Source organism: Homalodisca vitripennis, chromosome X (assembly GCF_021130785.1).
Source record: "Homalodisca vitripennis isolate AUS2020 chromosome X, UT_GWSS_2.1, whole genome shotgun sequence".
NCBI lineage: Eukaryota > Metazoa > Arthropoda > Insecta > Hemiptera > Cicadellidae > Homalodisca > Homalodisca vitripennis.
Window position 1 is genome coordinate 152,605,323 of NC_060215.1, and position 22,063 is coordinate 152,627,385.

The following is a 22,063-nucleotide window of genomic DNA, read 5'->3' on the forward strand; positions in this document are numbered from 1 at the left end:
ATTGCTTTATAGTATTAACTCAACTATTTATACTATAAGGACTGTTCATAAAAGGAAGCAAGCGACAGAAGACTTCGAATTTTATGAGGTGTTAAAGAGACGATGATTCAATGTGAATTCAATCAGCACTACAAAGTCACTGATAAAGAATCTTCGCACTCCAACAGTTTCAATTTCAGATTCTACATCAAATTAGAAAAGTATACAGTTTCAACCTAGTTCGTCAAAGTATTTACTATTAATGTAACAAGCATAGTGGTATACGTACGGTCTAAGTGCCGAGTAAAAAACATAGCATATATCTTTTTAAATACGCGTCTTTCACTGACTAAATTTGGTAAAAATCCAAACATAGTCATAATAAATCCGTAACGCAGTGAATTTTTAACTTATTCTTGTGCTGATATTGTTCCAGAAGTAACTTTCCAGTGAAATAGATTACTTAAAGGAGGTGAATGGTGTTGCAGTATGGGAAGAAGTAAAAAAAAACTGTACTTGATTTAGCATTACCTAACTATTGGAATGTAGCATTCTATTTTAGAAAGCAGTGTAGAGATATAAACTTTAACTCACACATGGAAGGGCGGACTATGGCCAGCGGGAGAGACTTCCTGCCCTGGCGCAATGTATCCTCCGTGATCATCAGAGTGACCAGGCCTGCGCAGATGTCACCCAGGAACAGTCTGCAACAGCTTTTGTTCAATTTTGTGTAGCACTGTTAACGTAGGAGACAATCCACTGGAGGCGTGCAAGATGCCACACCTTTCTTAACGTTTTAATGCATACAATTACGAAAGGTTACCTTTTACTAGTAGTCTAGTAGTAGTACTAGTACTACTCTCTCCTTCCCCTCCCCCTCCCCCCTCACAACATACATCCCCCTCCCACCCTATCACTCCCTCCCCCTCCCACCCACTTCCTCCCACCACCTCCCACCCACTCTCCCCCCTCTCACTCCTTCTTCCTATCCCTCTCTCTATTTGTCTTCCTCTCCCTCCTTCTCCCTCTCACGAATTTAAAGTTCAATACAGGTTGCAGTTGTTTTAAGTTGAACTATTTAGGCATTATTATTAGTAAATTATATTTAGCTCAAAGTGATTCTTTTATTGAAAAATGTGCAGGAAAGAATACCTAAGGTTTTTATGAAAAAAACACCCTTACAAAGGGCAGAGGGTAAAAACGTTTATTTAGCCTGTTAACACTAAACACATACAGTATATGAACATAAAATTCCTGAAAAACTATAAATATAAAGAGATTTAGAATGTCACAAGCAAAGAATTATGCTAAGCAGAAGCATAAGGTTCGTCCTTTAACTTTCCAGTCAGTATGCTAAACATATAAAAAATGACGAGGGAGTCACTTTTAAAGATATAAATGGTTATAATTCAGTTTTATATATATATATATATATATATATATATATATATATATATATATATATATATATATATATATATATATTGAAGAACAAACAGAAACTCAGAATATACATATTTCAGATTCCTGCTAAATATACTTATTAAATATACTTAAATATGCAAATACTGTTTTACTTGCGTAAGCCTACTATTGTCTCTTAGGTTTAAATAAGGAATTATAAATTTTGAGTGCATAAATGTGTCGTATATGAAAAGATATTTAAGTAATAACTATTGTTTATAAGTATATAATTATATCAGCTGATGAGTTCAAATGAAACTGTTCGTATACTTTCCACACATTTTTATTCATAAGTATTTGTTATATCTGAAGCGTTGTTAGGGCTGTCAGCCCTCTCTACCATTCAACCTCAAATCATGTTAATTAACTAATTAGTTTGCACCGTGATTTTTATGTTGCCTTATAGGCTAGTTTACGGAAGGCTAATGTACACGAACATAGTCACACCCCAGGCCGTGCGGCTCCTTGCTGTCTATACGAGTACTCTGCACAAGGCTAGACTCTTGCACAAACCTTGGGTTTGCTCTGCTATATAAATGCACATGGAGTCGCTTAAATAAATATCCACTAAAATAGAGGAATTTACGTGGACCCTCGGTTTTCGGTATACAGGGTGTCCTGTAACTCTCTTCAAATTAATATCTTAAATAGAGTTGCCGTTTATTCAGTGTTTGTATTGTTGGCTATACACTGAGAACCTCAATGTAGGCCATGTCTTGTCACAGTAAATCTGCTCTAAGTCAGCTATTTATCGTTCGGCAGTTGTTGTGTCATTAGAGTTGCGATACAATCTTATAAGAACTATTTATTATTCTTGTAATTCTTGAGAAAAATTGCAGATTCTTATGATATTCAAAGTTTAAAAGTTTTAATGACCACCATCTTGGAAATGCTACAGACAATTTCATGATGATATTTCAGTAACTCATCTTGTTATCATAAACATTGGAGCTAAATTTATTATAATTCAATTAATAATTTTTTAAGATATACATCTTTTAAAGCACATACAGACGGACAGATTGGAAACTAAGCATCGGAGACCCATGTTCATATGGTGAAATATGTTAGTCTTGACCTGAGCAATAACGTGGTGTACTTTTGTCCAGAGAGTTACAAGAAACCCTGTATAATGCATCTCCTTTTTGTCGCGACCTGGAATGTAAGGCGGTGTATTTGAAAATAATGCATGCTAGAATAACAATAATTCTTAAAAAAAACAAACATTTCAAAAGCATCGTAGTTTTAAAATACTCGTAATAAAAACATACCATCAAATAAAACAATACAAATTTTAAACCATCGCAGTAGAGAGAAATAATTATTATATACCGTACTTGTTACTTCATTAAACTGAAACGTTTTTGTTTTTACGTTCATATTGTTTTGATTAAAACGGTTTTTGTTTAAATAGTTATGTGGTATTAGTCATTATATCAGCGTAATTGTATTAGGGATAAAACATACTGTGCTGCGTCTATAGCCTCAGGCATGTATCAACAAAATAAACACGGCTTTGTGTTTTGCTGTGGAGCTCCGGAAAGGTAAATTGTACACTGTTATTGCATTATTTTCTACTTTTTCTGGTAACATAATGGAGTTAAATGCAAAAAAAATTGGCAAATTAAAAAAATTTAGAATAAATTCTTTGGATAGATTATTTCAAAAAATCAGAAAATAAATTAAATTTATACATTATTAATGAGGGTTTACAGTCATGTGATTTTTATGGCCAAATCTAAAAGGGAATAAAATCGCAAAGTTACTGAAACTATATGTGTTTTTCTTCTTAATTATAAATAAAAGAACCAACTCACGCAAACCACTTCATGACCCTGTCCACTGCCCTGTGTGGTCTCCCATCTTACACCGCTGAACTTTTTTGGGGCTTCCTACAAGACCTGGTGTGCGAGACACCAGTAAATAGAGTCTACACTCTTATCGCGAGTGTTGTAGATGCAGCAGCGTAAGTGGACAAAAACCCCCGACTCTTTAAAAATATAAGACAGTCGATTTTACGGAGAGCTCATCTTTCATGGCCACAAACGGGAGAAATTTAGAACATTTCCTGTAATAATATATTTTTTTACTTTCTTGTTCACATTATGTGGTTCTTTTATGTGTTATTACGAAGTAAACAAAGTATTGTTTCTACAGATTTGAGTTTTTGGCCAATTATCAAATCAAACACTATGTGTTGTCTACAAGGGGGCGTTTCACTAATCTTAATTTTCTTATATACGGAAAATTTGTGACCCCATGTTTATGCGACAAGAAAAATGTTAGTAGTCACATCCCTTATCAACCCTTTAAAAATGGCCACTTTTTTCGGAAATCCCTCTCTGTCTATCTTAGATTAATGATATTAAACTAAACTCCAATTAGATATTGCACTCAAGATGTCTGGAAAAACTTAAAACTGATCATACGAACAGAAACTTATATTTTAAGGACACAGGCTACAAATTAAATATTCTTATTCGTTATTAAGATTTTTATATATTATGAACATGTACGATTGTCTGAACTCCGAACATTTCAATAACATTTTATCGCTGAAATGCTTTCAGCTTAACTTATTGAAAAAAATGACCCATAATAACAAAGAATACATCCATAGAATTAAAATAAGATAACCGCCTAACCTAAAAACTAACCAATCATGTGCCTATAAACAGCTGACTGACCTGTCGAAGACACCGGTGGGTGTGGGCAGCAGCCACCGTCAGCCCTTCTAAAGGAGAAACCGCGACTGGTATTGGTCACACAAAGGGAAACAAAAGAAGAATATGCGCCGAGAATTTAATTAAATAATGTCTCCGCCAAGCGCAGGTCTAGATGAAAAATGTATTTAAAAAATTACTTGATTTAACATTCATATCTGGCCTAACATTACATTTTACCCGTAGTCTCCACCATGTAAGGAATGGTACATTTTTCCGGTGGATATGATTACTGGGTTATGTCTGGTGACAACCTGGAACGACAAATTTTGATACCTGGATTTTTTTCCGGACATTTACCATCGTTTAGTGATAGATAAAGTCACGATCACAACGGGCTCTGTTTTGTATCACTGTACAATGTAAAATTTGCAGGAAAATCTTGTTTTCTTCACAATCCTTCCTTTGTGAAATAGAAATTTTACACAAAGAAACGTCTTGGATGTTTAAGTAAATGTTTGATTTTATTCTACAAAATACTCATATAACTGATTGGTGGTTCAAAACTTGATATATACTAAACCATTGAGACATCTACAATTATTGAGGAAAGCTTACCCACTGGATTCGTTGGCGATTGGGTGCTGAGCCAGAGAGTCCAGGACGACGCACATGGCGCTGGCGGTGATGGGAGGTGGATAGAAGCGTTCCTCAAGCACACGCTCCCGGCTGTGGCATAGGGTAGAGGTTGCCACCACGAACGCCTTCAAAGTACATGTCGAGTATGTATATTAGCACACAAATAGATTGCAACTATAGAAAACAAATGTGGGTGTCACATATAGAGAATGCAGTATCACTAGTTATAAAAAGGATGTCTTATTTACCAGGCGAACTTAGGGCTAAGAAGCCCTCTCTAACACTTAACCTGGAGACCAACGGCTTAAAGGTGACATCCGAACCACCACCAACAGCCAGGCAGTTGGGCTGCCTGCAAGGACAGGATCACTCAACGGTCACCCATCCAAACAGCAGCCACGCTAGACGTTGCTTGATACGGTTATCTTGCGATAACCACTTTACCCGCTACACTGCTCCATTAGTTATTCGTTTAGCGTATTACGTGATAGGCTAACGAATAACAAAGGCATAATCACTTTTAACCAGTCTTTTCCAAATTAAAACATTTGTTTAGAATAACCTACACAAGAGGAAGCAATGTGGGAAATTTTAATTTGTTTTTAAAATCTCCAAGATTAAGTTTCAAGAATTTTATTAGTCATCTAATGTTTTTGAGATGAAATGTTCTTTTATTAACAAGTCTGGGCCTCTCTACCAGCGGGTCACACCCCAAGACGACTACCTCCTGTGCAAAATGGTCAGAGACAGAGGAGTCAAATACGGATACGCGATAATCTTTTAGATTCGTAATCACATTATCAATAGCGGTGGTCGATGTTTTGGTTACTCTAGTTGGTGAGTTCACAGACCATTTCAAATTATGTGAATCAAGTACGTCGCGGAATCGCTGGGTCATTGGCTTTGTCAGGACCAGAACATTGATGTTTGAACCGCCAATTAGTAGGACTTTATTACGTTGAAGAGAGTTTAGAAGTAAATCTAGTTTATATAACAATATACTAAAAACCCTCTTGGGGATCTATACAGTCCAATAGCAACAAAATTCTCAGGTAAATTTAGAGAAATTCTAACAGCCACGACTTCAAAGTTAATTTCTGAACTGTAGTGGACTACGAAGTGTTTATATTTGAATTTATCTTTTCTCACAAAAAAAGCTACACGCGTACATTAAATCATGAAAAGATTTTTACAACAACAATTGTTTAATTGAAAAGTACCAATGTTTCATTTGTTGAATGGAAGTTGAGATACAATAAAAATATCGGGTTGTAATTTATCACAAAGCTGTAAAAGTTTTTCTAATTTATTTGTGGCACTTTGACCATTTTAATGAATAATTTTAAATTTTGAGTCTGACTTCTAGATTTAGAATGAGTTTAATCATTTCTTAGAGCTGACTATAAAGCCGTTAAGTATCTAAAACCATACTTGACCTCACACATCCTTTGTCTACTGCCCCCGTAGCTGGATAGGTTTCCAGAGATCAATTCAACTGATGCAAAACAATATCTTTGACTCTATTAATTGTAAAACTCCTTGGCAAACTGTGTTGAACAGCACAGAAAATCTTGATTTAACGACAGAAACAGTATTACACCTTTTATGCCTCTAAATATTATTTAAATTTTTTAAGAATGATACATAAAAACTTTCTATTGTTATTGAGCAATGAAAGGCCATTCTTCCGTTGATTGGTAAGTTATGTATAAAGTTAAAGTAAAAGAATTGAGAATGATTACTGATGTAGAGTACCTTTTGATATAATGAGGAGTAAAAAAAGTAAAGATGTCTTATTTTCCCAGCCGAACTTAGGGCTAAGAAGCCCTCTCTAACACCTAACCTTGGGACCAACGGCTTAAAGGTGACTTCCGAACCACCAATAATGGCCGAGCAGGCGGGTTGCTTGCAAAGACAGGATTGCTTAGCGGTCACTGATACAAGCAGCAGCTACGCTCGAAGTTGCTTTATCTGGTTATCTTGCGATAACCGTTGTACCCGCTACATTGCGCCATTGGCGTACAGTTTAATATTAAAGCTGAATAATCAGATACTCTGATATTGTTCTTACTACGTATTTTACCTCGAGCTTCTTGCAAGAGTAAGCTAGTTGCAGCAGCGCTATAGTCTGCTTCACGTTGACGTCTACAGCGTCCCTCAGCGAGTGTGTGAAGTCCGTGACCAGGGCACAGTGTATAATCATGTTCACATACGGTGTAATACGTGATGAGTGACTCTCCCACCCGAGGTCCATATCTACCAACTCCACCTTACCCAGAGCTTCTCTCTGCTCGAGTCTCACGCGGTCGAACACCTGCAAGGGAACATGAACAGATTTCAAATAGACAAAGAAGTGGCTTCTTGGACGGGGACTCATTCTGCCAGAACAGATTTAAAATTTATCATATCACTCGTATACCAATTGTCAAAACATGTTAATTACTAATGATATGCTTAATGAGTAAAATTTTAGAGTAAAAAACTTTACATAGACAAATTGATGTTTCATTACGATTTTTGAAACTATACCCAGCTTCACGTATGTCTACATTTAAAATACCCCAGGAAGGTTCACTTCTGGCTGGGTTAAGCCTTCAAGTTGAACCTCCACGGGGCACATAAATAAAAGCGTCACTGTAATCTGTGTAACCCCAAGGATATCCAGGAGTACAAAATCACTAACCGCAAATGAAGAGAAATTAGGATAAAAAGTTGATTGGTAGGTCGATTTATTCTGAAGGATGACTTTGGGTGGGGGTAAACTTGTAAAGGCTGGAATAGGCTAGTGTGCCCTTCTTCCAAGGTGACTTGATATCTTCTCATGCGACCCATGCCTCCAGTTTAACCCTTCCTGAACATTATATCACTCCGGAAATGAGCACAAAGGTCCCTTTAGGACTAATTGCAAGGGATTTGATTTGATTTGGATGTCCTCAACTTTCTGTCATTAATGAAAAACACAACGACTATGCATGGGCTGCACCCCCAGGTAGGAATGAGCCGATAATGGCATACCAACTAGTTTATTTTAGTTTCAGTGGATAGGAACTTCACGAAGTATCCTAGATTATGTAATGATAAAATTCACTAATTGTGTAGAGATAACATAGTTAATGGTACATTTTGTTCTGTGTTTAGAAAATTAATCAATATTTCTAAAAGTTTTGATATAAAATACCAAGTGATATATCGAATATTAAATATACATTCGTCCGAACGCCTGATTTACCAATTTGTTTATATGCGATGTATGGCCTGAGTTGCGAAGTCCATTTCACTGAGTTTGCTCAAATATAGTGAGTATAGTTCAGTTTATGGTTTACCAAACACATGACCATGGTGCAATACAGCGTCGAAACCTGGTTGTAGTATTTGCAACAAACTGAAACTGAACACAAAAACAAACAAAACGTACAATTCATAAAGTCATATCAGTTGAGGGGCAGTAGGTGTAAACTATTCGATGCTAGAGTTAACGCGTAACTAACACGGTTAAAATAAATATAAAATATTAAAATCATAATTGAAGCATATTTATTTATTGGTTTATAAGATTTAATAACAAAGTAAAAATTAGCTTAACGCATCGAATGTTGGTCAACAGTTTAATGATAAGTTTAGTAAAGTTAAAGTTAAGCCAGTCTCTGTAGTGCCATGCCACCACAAACCCTTTGTTGACTCGGCTTCTATTTGTAACTCGAAACAATCGAGTGTGCTGTGTAACAGACTCAATGCGTTGGCTCTGGCTCTTTTGTCCCGCCCATGTTTTTATAGTACTCAGATTCACTATATTCCAATAGGTATCGCATAGTATACATGCTGGTGCAGGGATATTTTATCGATAGTTCAACAAATAGTCAGGGTTTTACGGCGGTACTTTTTATAAAATAGTGAAACACCAAGTGTTTTGAAAATACCATACCTATGACGTAGTGTCTTATTTCTTGAAACGGAAATGAATTTAACTACAATTCAAATAACAGTACAGTAATAATAATAAGTGGCAATCTTCCTGTCTTTAAAAAGAAGCTTTTAACGGCTACTTTTATAATACTGGTAATATTAACTATACCATAAAGTTTTCTTTCACTTAGAACAAGCAGCTGAGAAACGTAAATTAATTTAGTTCTTTTACCTTGGCGTTTGCTTCCGGAGTAATAGGATACTGAGGATATATAAGGCTTGGGGGTAGAGGTCTCCTCATGTCATCAGGAGGATCTCATGAGGAGATAGCGGAACCTTATCTCAGTCTTGTCGCTTTGGAAGATGAGAAGGTTAATTCAGTAAAAGCACTTAGCTGTACTCCTCATCATTAGGCTAGCAACAAGCTTTAACAATAAGGGAGCTATACCTACTGCTGTCATGCTCTGCGGTACACTTTTACCCCGGTATCTTGACATTTGCGGTTAATGATGAATCGCGCCTGTAAACTCATAGGGTTCACCAGATGTACGTGATGTATCGGTTTTTGCTGCACCCAGTGGAATATATAAACCAGCCAGAAGTAATCCCTCCTGGGAGTAATTATAGGAGATAACATTTACAACTTTTCATTATTTTCCAAGAAAACTAATTTTACACGCATTGTTTATTTTCCAAGTAATGGTTGATTAAAAAATCTTGGACAGTTGGAAAAAGTTTAATTTAATACCACTGGTAACTGAATTCACAACTTCAGTTTGAGAAGTTGCCTGATGATAGAATCACTGATTCCGAAAGGCTTCGCAAGAATAAAATAATCATTGGAAAATGTGTATTCATTTACCAGTGATATTAAATTAATGGTTGATTGTTTTTATAAAATGACAATGTTCAGTTCACTATAAAAATAGTAATTTTTCAGTGTTTTGCAATTGTTTAAGAAATATGTGAATATGCAATTAAATAATAAATATATATTATTGCTAATTTCGATTGCCCGAGAGTTGTATGTTTGATTATATCGTATACTTTTTATAGGATAGAGGCGATATTATACATTGATGTTGAGTAAAGAACTTGATTTAATAGTAAATTAATGCCTATTACGGGCAATTTAAACTTACAAAAGATGAGAAAACTCACCAGGTAGTATGTGTCACGTGACGTTGAGTGAGTACAACCTGTGTACTCTGGTTACGTTGGTAAATGTGATGCCGGACAAAAGTAAGTGATTCGGATTACACTCGGTATTCTTGTCATTGACAAAATTCTAATATTTGATAATTTTTCGGTTTTATAGACCGACTACAAACAACTCTGACCCTTTTTTTAAAACACATAGGAACATTTTCACGAAAAATTTTTAAAATAATGAAATAATGATTTATTTCCACCACAACATCATAACATTTTTTAAATTTGCAATAAGGGAAAATACTAGACCTCCTTGGGCAATTATGGAGGCTAGCAATACAGAACAAAATTTTAAATATCAGAGTCTACCTTTTATAAGTTTCACAAAACTATCGGTCATTGACATTTTTTTGCCCACTTGAACTGTCAAATGTGATAATTTTACTTCAGGCAGTCCATTTAAAAATAATAAAAAGAAAACACCATTCAAAAAATGTAAATATCACTGAAGAACACTTGCAGGTACAAAACGTTTACAATTCTAGCTTTGCTTCTGTAACCCGGAATAATAATGGATTTATTTATTGGGTCCTGTCCTGGGAAAAGATAGCTTCCATGGCTCTGACCTCTAGTTATCAATGGTCAGATTTAGTGTCGCCTGCAACAAAAATACTTGCGGCACTGATGTTTGTATGGCTGATAAACCACTATTTCATGAAAAACTATTTAAATGAATCACTTATTCATTTGAGGAAACCTGGTAGATTCAGTGCACACAAAGTGAGTCATCGTGTTTCAAGAATTTTTCTAAATTAATTGTTTGGCAAGATTCGTACTGGGCGCTTTCTCTACATTCGAGCTGATTAAAGATTTAGGTGCTATACTAGTTGCATAACACAATTACTGTCGTAAAAACGGAACATGTGTTCAGTAAATAGAGCTTTTGATACTTTGTATTGTGATACATTGTTGCACCAATTAGAAGAGCGTGGTCTTTCGTTTTAGTTTGCCTTTTTCCTTGAAAAGAGACGGATTTTGTATATAATACGTGTCGCATAAAACGGAATTAACTCGTCGAATGCCTCGTTAATCATTTCTCGTTGCGTCTCTGTACTTCCTGATTTATATCCACAACTACAATTCACTCATTCAGAATGGAGAAGTTCTGCAGAAATTTTAGAATTTTAAACTTCAATTAAACTGAACTGAAACTAACATGGACACCGACCAAAACCAAAACCAACGTTATACGTATTTCCATGTTCAGCAGGAGTACGCAACCCAAGCTTAGTGCTCGTAGACAACTTTAACTTAGAGGTAACCTGTTCTACAAACCCCATCTAAGTATATATTTTCTGTGGATTTGGAATATCACATAGATGTTGTTTTTCAGAAGGTCGCACCAGGGTTTATAATTCCCAAAATTCATTCCTCAAGGAAGTACTTCATATACAAATCAATACATAAAACAGGTTCTAATAAATATTCTCTGTAATTTGTAAAAAGTGGTTTTTAATCTCCAATTAAATACATGTCGACTGGCTTGAAGTTTTAATAAAGTGACACATTTGGACTGGTGGATTTTATCAGTAAATTTCGATTTTTAAAGCAGACTTATTTAATACAAAATAGCCAGTTATGACATTTTAGCAGAAATAAGACATTATGAGATAGAAGTAGAATAAAGAATATGTTATTTCACCAAGTGAAGTTAGGGCTAAAAACCCCTCTCTGACTTAACTTGGGGACCATCGCCTTAAAGTTGACTTCCGAACCACCTCCAACGTCCGAGCACGTGGACGTCTTGAGAAGACGGTTTCATTCAGGGGTCACACTCTTGGTGGGCATTCTTGGAAGATTATTCACCAGCCTCAAGGTCAACTGTCACACTCGTGGTGGGTATTCTTGGAAGATTATTCACCAGCCTCAAGGTAAACTTTGCATTGACCTTCAACTCTTGTACGCGAGAAGAATTCGCCATAACAATTGATATTCTGCAGGATAATTTATTTATGCAACCTGCAGGTATTCACGCAGGTTTTACAGAATCTGAGAATGTGAAGGTATCATTAACAACGCGTATTGCAGTATTGATTCAAAAATTTTGTTATTAACCTGGTGATTAGTTTACTAGCTTAGTTCCATTGGGAGAAAGCTTGTGTTTGCCAAATTCTACATTGAGAACAGAAAAAGAAAGTGGTGTATAGAAAATTGTGTACTATGTTGTCTCTGCAAATTACATTCTTAACTAGATTAAAGAGTATTTTAAATAGAGTACAAACTTTAGTGGTAAAGAGTTCCTTCAGCCTTTGATCAGCCGAAATACCATTCTTGCCTCGGACTGCGACAAAAATCTTGTTGAGCCCGTTACAGCATCTAGAATAAATATACTCACTCAATAATAATATAAAAATGGTTATATTAAGCAAAGAAAATACTATACATATAAATTCAAAACTAAATAACCGAAAACTACAAGGACACCGGGAAACTTCGAGCCATTGAATATTTCATGTAAACAAATTTGGAGTTAATGGCCAAGATAAGTACGCAGATTTCAAGGTATTGAAGGCCAAGCAGTTTACTGAACTTCTCGATTGTGTTGCTCGCCTAATAAATTACATAATTATTCGATTTATTGATCGTCATACATGCACTATCAGCCATTATACTACACACAGAACAGAACAAAAGAAAAACAATCTTTATAGCACTGCAAACTCCATGGCATGTAATGTATCACGTACACAATCGCGTACTATATTTACCAAATCGTAATTACGATTAAGCGTAGTACAGATAATAAAATTTATGATGGTAAAGGCAAGGGAGATTTTTTTCACAACACGAATGTTTGTTTGGCAATTGTTGTCCCTCTTTCTTCTCTCTTTCATGCCTCAGTTCCTTGGCCATGCAAGCTGTTCTGAGTGTACTATTCTATACGGTTTCTGTACTTTTTTTATGTCTTTTTGTGCTCTCCCCGGGGTTCTAACCTGTGATATCCTGGTTAGAGAAAAGGGACGTGGTATGTCAGTCCACAGAGGGGGTTTGGCCCACTTTCTATCGTAGCTGAACTTCCTTAATTGAGATGCAGGAAAACAGAGATTACATGTGGTTGGTTACACATAGACTTAAGACTTATTTAAGCACTGTAAGGCTACCAGTAATGTTGCAGATGTTTCAGACAAACTTCGTCACAGATTAACCCGGTGTGTACATCCCAAAGTAGTAGATAATCATGTATTACAGTTGACATATAACTCATTTACTGTCCCCTGATTTGTGTAAATATAACCACAACAATAAGGATACACTGGAAATCAGATAGCCCTTACAGTAAAACTCATGAAAAATTGCAGTTAAATTGGGTTACTTACTTCGGCAAACTTTATTACACATTAATAATATTTAGCTGTCTAATTATAGGCGGTTTGATCCCTTCTGTACTTTGTTTTGTATAATAAGACACTAGAAATAACAGGGTTGAATATTGATCCAAGATTTGGATTCTTACTGACTGACTATGATAAACACTGTCCTTTAATATTAAATTTACAAACTGACTACCACCCCGCATCCATTCATAAAGACTCGCATATGTAGATCGTTTATACTTATAAGGTTAATTGCTGTTACAGGCAAATTGTACAGGTTAAGGGGAGATGTACGCCCATAAGCCCGTAATGTTAAACATATGCTAATATATAACCCATTATCTCAGAAAGTATCAGAGTTATAAGATTGAAATTTTTACCCTAAAATAAACATAGTATTCTAAAGACACCCTACTAATTTCATTGAATTCCATTAACTTTTTGGCATTATTTTTATTTTTTAAATATTTGTAAATTTTTTTGCTTATAATTTTGGATTACTATTTTAAAATAATTTTTTATTGTTGAGCTAGAAGTTTAAATCTAGTAGGGGTTGTGTAAACAGACATTCTTAATAACCTGTAAAAATTTGAAATGAATTGGCCTTCTACTTTCTGAGATAATGGGACTTTTATGTAAAAAAAATAGATTTTCGGGAAATCGCGAAAACATGATAAACATATATTTACTTACATTTCAAAACATTCCAGCTTCGTAATTCTGATCATTTCCTTCTCAACATCAAGGAGTTTCTTCCTGATCATCCTGGTCCTTTTTCTGGCTAGCTTTGTCTTCTCTTCACATGCTATATCTGATTTTATCATCCGACCTCGATCAATTTCACTAAGGCACTTTGCACAATTTTTGCCAATTTTGACCCCAAGCCCTTTTAAGACTGCTAATCTCCCCTGACTGCCCTCATTAAAAGTAATAAACTGCATCATATGTACCTAACTTTAGAGTTTGTAGTCCTACAAAGTTATTTTTTGGCACTCTGGACCAGAGAACAGAATTGAAGCTTTCGTTAATATTTTGAGTGCGGCCGTGCAGACTAACAACTCTAACAACTCAGTTTTTGCCAGGTCCCTGAATATAGGTTTTATCAGATCAATTATGGGCTGGTCCAGTGAATTTTTATGTTCATATGTTTTAGCATCCCGAATGGCTTGCTTATACCTACACCATGATATGTCGCAAAGCTGATGCTGTGGGTTGTCGTCCGTGGACGCTTTATGCAAGAAAAAAATATTATTTTTTATATTATTTAGGATCCGTATATGCATGTATTATATATAATTTTAATCAGAACAAACTAAACAATACAAAAAAAAATATAAAAAAAAATAAATCAAAATTTTTAATTTTCGGGCGTACATCTCCCCTTAATAGTAGGAGCTATCCAGTTGAAATTAATATTAGTTTACACACTTTTACATAGGTTTTATGTCATAACACGTTATTTACAAGAATGAAAGCGGCCAGTGCAATTCGTGAAGTATACTGGCCATTAAGTGCATATTTACTAATTATATATATACATATAATTATATATGTATATATATACATACGTACGTACGTACGTGTGTGTGTTTGTGTGTGTGTATGTAAAAATGTAAACTATTGATTGAAAACTATCTCAAATTAACACTATACTCTGTCACCACACAGAACAGTATTTCCAAACGGTCTTCATTTTGGAACCATTTAAGAAATCGTAAATATGAAGTTTAAAATAAGTTATTGCTAATGTTTTATTCTTTTTTCTCCCAAATATGATAAATAATAACGTTACATTAAAATCATTTTTGTATGAAGTAAGAATACGTTTCTAGACTGTAGTAGAAAAGAGTACACACTGGAGTAAATACTCTCTGAATATAAGCCAGTCAATGTCAGACTTTCCCTAAAACATTATGGGACAGACTGGTCGTCTATTTACCACGCTTTATTAGGTATATCGACCACGTTTTGAAAAGATAAACTCAAGTTTACCACCAAGTATACGCGATACAAATCACGATATGCACGAAATAAACCGAGGTCTAAAAGTGCTACACATCTGTGGCAAAATATTTTCGGTAAAACAATAGAGGAATATGAAACATAAAGGATAAAAAATGTATCTATTAATCATAGAGTGAATAATTGTAAACCCAATGTAATATAATACACCGTAATTCATTCACATCACATTCAAATTCATTACACATGCATTCTAAAAGAAAATTATATACTTATGTCTACTAAGTTCGACTTATCCCAATTACTATGCATCATAATAGAATTAAGTAAGATACTTAACATACCTCGGCTCAAAGTTAAGTCCATCTTCTTATGGCAATGAAGAGCTTCCTGGGCTGGTAAGTTTAGATTAGTTATAATTGCAGAACATCTTTGTTTAAAGCTTGTTTTTGATGATAGAAGGATTGTGAAGGAAATGTGATGTTTTAGAAAATTGTGTAGTGACACAATAAATCAGTAACACTACGTTTCTAGACCTGTAATCTGATGCCTTCCTCACGTGAATAACTACTTTAACGTATTACAACCGAGGTTGAAATAAAGAAATCGTATCAGAGATTTGTGACATACATAATTCTGAGAAAGACATAAGATAACGGATTTAGCAACACATATTACTGATTTTTGTATCACTGCACGATGGATAAATCATATTTCGTTCACATTCCATAGATATATCGCAAATTATACTGACAATGTGAGTAATCGATTGAAGGCCGCTCCGCAACTAAAGCATTGATCGTCGGGACAAACTTCTGCATCTTCCAACGCCTTTAAGGATACTTAAGGAAGTTATTTAAGTTATCAGAGAAATTACACTTCTTTCCCTTTAAAATACTGTTGTGTACTTTTTCTCTTAATGTATTTATTTTCGTTACAAAATTGTGTCATTGCTCTTAAGATCATTGTTGTTGTCACTTAAGTTATTGTTATCACTACTATATTTATTGTTATTCTTCTTATTATTTATTTTTACTTCGATTATTATTATGAGTATAACATTGATATTGGTATTACTTCGAATTTTATGCTACGTTTTGAAAAGTATGTTTCTATTATTATTAAACGTAATGATTTATGTACACTTGTCACTTTTGCTATTATATATAGGTTACTATTGTTAATTGTAATTGATATATCGTCGTCATTTTTAGTTTTTCAATTCCTTTCTTAGTTGGATTAATATAAGACGCACATGTCAAATGGTGCATTATCGAATAAATAAATATACACATACGTTCCCACTGGATGAGACTTATTTATATAGGTTATTAGTTCAGCTATTATGTTGTTTTTATGGCCCAAATGATACTAACTTTCATTCCAAGATCTACCAGAACTTAGGTACTATAATGACTTAAGTTGGTGTAAAGTCTTTTAGAAGAATCACCTCAATTTTAAGACCTAGCAAAAAGGAATAGTGGGGTCCTAAAAACTCTTTAATCCCACCTAACTCCCTATACCGGGACGTTTCATATTGATTAATACCCCGAGCAACTGAATATAGGTATTGAATGAGTTATAACGCAGGTTCAGCTGTTTTTAGAAGATTCTCTTATATGTACACAGATGGGAGAATTCAGCATTCGGGAAGATAGACTAAACGTAGAGCTACTATACGAAATGCTAACACTGGACTGAGAAACCGATTGACAGTGACCCCGAAGTAATGTTCAAGTTCACTGTAATAGACCTTGCATCTTGATATAGAAGATAAGAAATCAATTGACAATGACCCCGATGTTCGGTTGATATACACTGTGATATACCTTACACCTTGCTATTGCTCGTGGGCAATTATTTATAGTGAGCTTAAAGTAGTGTTGATGTTCCCTGTAATAGACCTTTCACTTTGCTATAGAAGGGGAGAAAATAATTTACAATGACCCATATGTACTGTTGATATACACTTTGCTATTGTTTGTGAGAAATTAATTTACAGTGAGCCTACAGTAATACTGTTGATCACTGTACTAGAACTCGTACCTTGCTATTGAAGGTGAGAAATTGAATTACAATGACGCAAAGTTCACCGCTTTTAAGATGTAAACCGTCGAATTAGGCATTGAGTTTATGTTTCTCCATTTTGTTGTTTATAAAGTGCTTAGCACCATGAGATCATGATGGGAGTATTTATCGTCACTAAAACACTCCTATGATGTGACCTCGTATAGTACGTTCATTAGTGGAAATAAACTTCCTAGATTGTTTTAAAAATGTGATTAATAAAAAATATAAACAGATTTAACCAAGGATCAAACTCTGCTAGAACTTCCTTAAATCTTACTACTTAGTCCTTACTTGCAGATAAACTTTGCTCTTATGACATTGTCTTTGGCACAACTTATTAGGTCTTCTACTCGAGTTACTAATAATACTATTATGTATATTGCAAATGATTTTTGTTAATCTAAAATTTATTTTTCGAAAACTAAATTTTTCATTTACAAAGCTGCTGTCGATATGTTAGTCAAAAATCTTGTCTTCATAGTATGTATTTAACATAATTGTTTCTATTAGATTGTTCTTATTATTTGGTTAAAATATATCGTTGAATGTATAAAGTATTAAAAATTGTATAATAGTAGTATTCTTCTTATTCCTTCTAAATATAAAACTGTGAAAGTTTCTTTGGTGCTGAATAAAAGCCTGGGAGCTGAGGGCCTATATCCATTGCCTGAGGAAAGAAACTAGTGGAGAAAAAATGTGGAGGAATTTCCTCTTAGAAAGAAATTGTTCGTCTATCACGCTACGTTTAATGGAGATCGGAATGCGATGAGAGTAAAATTTAATTAAAAAATATTTATCGATTTAATTAAGCTGTCTTGAAGGTACTTTAAAGTAAGACGTCATTAAGGTACTTGAAAATGGCATACATATTTCGACATACAGATTTTATTAATAAATTCTTAAATTTCAACAAACCTGTAAAGAGTTTAAGATTCATGATTGATATGTAGCGGCTCAAAATTGTGTATTGAGATATATAAATTAAAAACATTTCACATGGCTGATAAATTAGCTTTAGCTCAAAGGACTTTGTCATGCGTAGGAAGTACATGAACACGTGTCTTGTTAATGAACGATAAAAGATATTTATTTATCAACCAGAAGTCACTATTGAATTAAGAAACAGATTCGAAATCAATATTTAAATTGTGACACATATATGAAGGCTAAGTTAACAGCTCAAAGCTGTCCTGGAACTGGCGCAAGAGGCCGTTACTTTAGTACATCTATAAAGCCAATGTGATTATTACCTGAGTAGTTTCTCTAGTACAAGAGTTCCTAGAGCTCCTGCAGCTCCAGTGAGCAGCACCGTGCTGTCCTGGAACTGGCGCTAGAGGCCGTTACTTTAGTACATCTATAAAGCCACTGTGATTATTACCTGAGTAGTTTCTCTAGTAAAAGAGTTCCTAGAGCTCCTGTAGCTCCAGTGAGCAGCACCGTGCTGTCCTGGAACTGGCGCTAGAGGCCGTTACTTTAGTACATCTATAAAGCCAATGTGATTATTACCTGAGTAGTTTCTCTAGTAAAAGAGTTCCTAGAGCTCCTGTAGCTCCAGTGAGCAGCACCGTGCTGTCCTGGAACTGGCGCTAGAGGCCGTTACTTTAGTACATCTATAAAGCCAATGTGATTATTACCTGAGTAGTTTCTCTAGTACAAGAGTTCCTAGAGCTCCTGCAGCTCCAGTGAGCAGCACCGTGCTGTCCTGGAACTGGCGCTAGAGGCCGTTACTTTACCACATCTATAAAGCCACTGTGATTATTACCTGAGTAGTTTCTCTAGTACAAGAGTTCCTAGAGCTCCTGCAGCTCCAGTGAGCAGCACCGTGCTGTCCTGGAACTGGCGCTAGAGGCCGTTACTTTAGTACATCTATAAAGCCAATGTGATTATTACCTGAGTAGTTTCTCTAGTAAAAGAGTTCCTAGAGCTCCTGTAGCTCCAGTGAGCAGCACCGTGCTGTCCTGGAACTGGCGCTAGAGGCCGTTACTTTAGTACATCTATAAATCCTCTGTGATTATTACCTGAGTAATTTCTCTAGTACAAGAGTTCCTAGAGCTCCTGTAGCTCCAGTGAGCAGCACCGTGCTATCCTGGAACTGGCGCTGGAGGCAGCCATTGCTGTTATAGAAATCTCGTTGGTCTTGAAGAAAATGTTCGATTGAAATGTCTCCACCTTCTAACTGATCCATGTTCTGTGAAATACAATCTGTATACAATAAGGAACTATATACATAGTAATTTTTAAAATTTATTTCATAATCATAATTTCACTTTGCATACTCTATCTTAGCTATTTTTTTTCTAGTTTCTTCATTGTGAATTATACATTTTATTCAGATCTTCTTTTTGCATTAATTAAATGTCCGAATTCAATTATTTAATGTATTAACAGTTATAAATGAACTATTAACAAACTGATCAGTAGTGTACTATTTTTTAATTAATATTTAGTAATTCTTTGTGCAAAAGTGAATAGTAACTCAGTAACAGTTATTACTCAATATGTAGTGATTACTACATTAACACTAATTTACCATCAATCAGAGGACCTAATGTATGATGATAAGCAGCCGACTTCGTTCATACAGGACTACCGTTATTAAATTGTATTAATGGAATACAGTGCGCATTGCTTTGTAATTTGGGTGTAAAACCAAAACTGAGTTAACCTCATAAGATCTGAACACGAAACGGCCCCTTGGGATTGCGTACATAATTTGTAAGCTTCTCGACCGGCCTGAACTTGGCCTTTAAAATTTTTGGAAATTTATTACAACCACAATGTCATGAAACTACGCACATAGGACAACAATAACCTCTGAACAATCATAGTCCTACTTTGTTTAACAAAATACTATCGTAGTTTATTAAATTTATTTTTATTGAGTAATAATTCATAAGAATAGCAAAAATATAAAAAACATATAATAATATTTCAATAACACTTTACCGTGTGTCAAGTACCGTGTGGTTTTGACACAGTAAACATAACTAGTAATAATTGTGGCAGAATAGTGGCTAGACAGCTAATTAAGGTGTCGCATATTTAATTAAAGTCTCATTATAAGAATAAATTCTTGTCTTGGACAGCACAAATGTAGCTATGTGTAACAATAAAATATACTCAAGGGAACATAGAGTAAGCAACATAATATATCTACCTGGGTGCTAGCGACAGACCCGAGCCTAGGTGCGACAAGGAAAGTTTGTCACTGCGGGAGAGAGAGGGGAGCTCCAGGGCGGAAGTTTGATTTCACTTTCAAATACCCTTGACTCTGAATGTGATTATCACATGAATGACCATTGTCTATGGTAATGTCTATCTATCTGCTGCAGACAACACTTCCATACTATCAATCAGCCCAGGACTACCGTTGCACGGCTCACTGTTCCGCTCTCTTATTTGCATTCATTTTCTATAGTGATGTGCTATGTGTCGCAGATAACACTTCCATTCCACCAATCAGTCCAGGACTACCGTTACACGGCTCCATGTTCTGCTCTCTTTTTGTTCTCATTGTCTATGGTAATGTCTATCTATCTGCTGCAGACAACACTTCCATACCATCAATCAGCCCAGGACTACCGTTACACGGCTCACTGTTCCGCTCTCTTATTTGCATTCATGTTCTATAGTGATGTGCTATGTGTCGCAGATAACACTTTCATACCATCAATCAGCCCAGGACTACCGTTGCACAGCTCACTGTTTCTCTCTCTTATTTGCTCTCATTTTCTATGGTAATGTGTATCTATTTGCTGCAATCATCACTTCCATACCATCAATCAGCCCAGGACTACCGTTGCACAGCTCACTGTTTCTCTCTCTTATTTGCTCTCATTTTCTATGGTAATGTGTATCTATTTGCTGCAATCATCACTTCCATACCATCAATCAGCCCAGGACTACCGTTGCACGGCTCACCGTTCCGTTTTCTCACTTGCTCTCACCGTTATTTTTAGCTCTCACACAGGCAAAATGATACAGATTAAAATTTTCAGGACAATTTATGACAGTCTCAAATGAAATGAAGAAGTCATTTATACATTTATACTTTCCAGGCTATATCAAAAGAAAGGTCTGAACATAACTGCAATCAAGATTACAGAGACAGCGTCGTTGTTTCCTCACAATAAAGTTAAGAATCTCAGAAAAAACGTAAACGATACACAGACAATGAACTATGATCATCCATTTGGAAATTCGATTCATTAATCATATCAATGGTGCCACTACTTAGTATGCATGTATAGTATATTTAACACAATACACTAACATAAGCATTGCGTTAAATTTATGAAATCAATATTCACTACTTAAATATTGGGAAGAGATAGATTACTTGATCACATGATTTAAAACTGTAGGTAAAAACATCGATATTGTTTATTTTGGAGTAAATTTACATTATGTGTAAATGTATGTATATTTTTAAAATATTTATATATCTAAGAAATATGAGAGTTAAATATTAGGAGTACGGGTAAAGGATGAACAAAACATTACCTTTTAATTAAAAGCTGTTACGCTGGAAGTTTCTCGCAACTTCCTAAAGGCTGTAATGTAAGCATTGTTGCACTGTGGACAGCTACTGGAACGGTATCTTTTAGAAAGTGTTTACCCTTTTTCCTACTGAATATAGTCCTTTCATGGATTTTTTAAGGGAAGGCCGATCACGTTTTAAGTCTTATTTTACCCGTCAAGTGCCACTGGCTTGTGCGAGGATCTTATCAAATAGGTCAAGGGGAATAGTCGATACAGAACACGACGGTATACAGTGAAAGAGATGATACGGTCAACCAAGATTTCAACCGCGATGTCTCAAACTCAGATCCAAAGTCCGACGTCTTCAACAACTCG

General features: G+C 35.2%; 1 protein-coding gene across 1 annotated transcript in view; it reads right to left on the reverse strand.

Moving 5' to 3' along the window:
• LOC124370039 (fatty acyl-CoA reductase wat-like) overlaps positions 1-20,407 on the reverse strand; it is a 43,191-nt gene extending 22,784 nt beyond the window's left edge. The window contains exons 1-6 of the mRNA XM_046828352.1: positions 20,364-20,407; positions 19,225-19,394; positions 12,083-12,176; positions 6,829-7,059; positions 4,725-4,870; positions 574-683 (exon numbers count right to left, since the gene is read on the reverse strand). Coding sequence (XP_046684308.1) covers positions 574-683; positions 4,725-4,870; positions 6,829-7,059; positions 12,083-12,176; positions 19,225-19,391 — 748 coding nt within the window. The 5' untranslated portion in view covers positions 19,392-19,394; positions 20,364-20,407. The remainder of the gene's footprint in view (positions 1-573; positions 684-4,724; positions 4,871-6,828; positions 7,060-12,082; positions 12,177-19,224; positions 19,395-20,363) is intronic.
• Between the last annotated feature and the right edge of the window lie 1,656 nt (positions 20,408-22,063).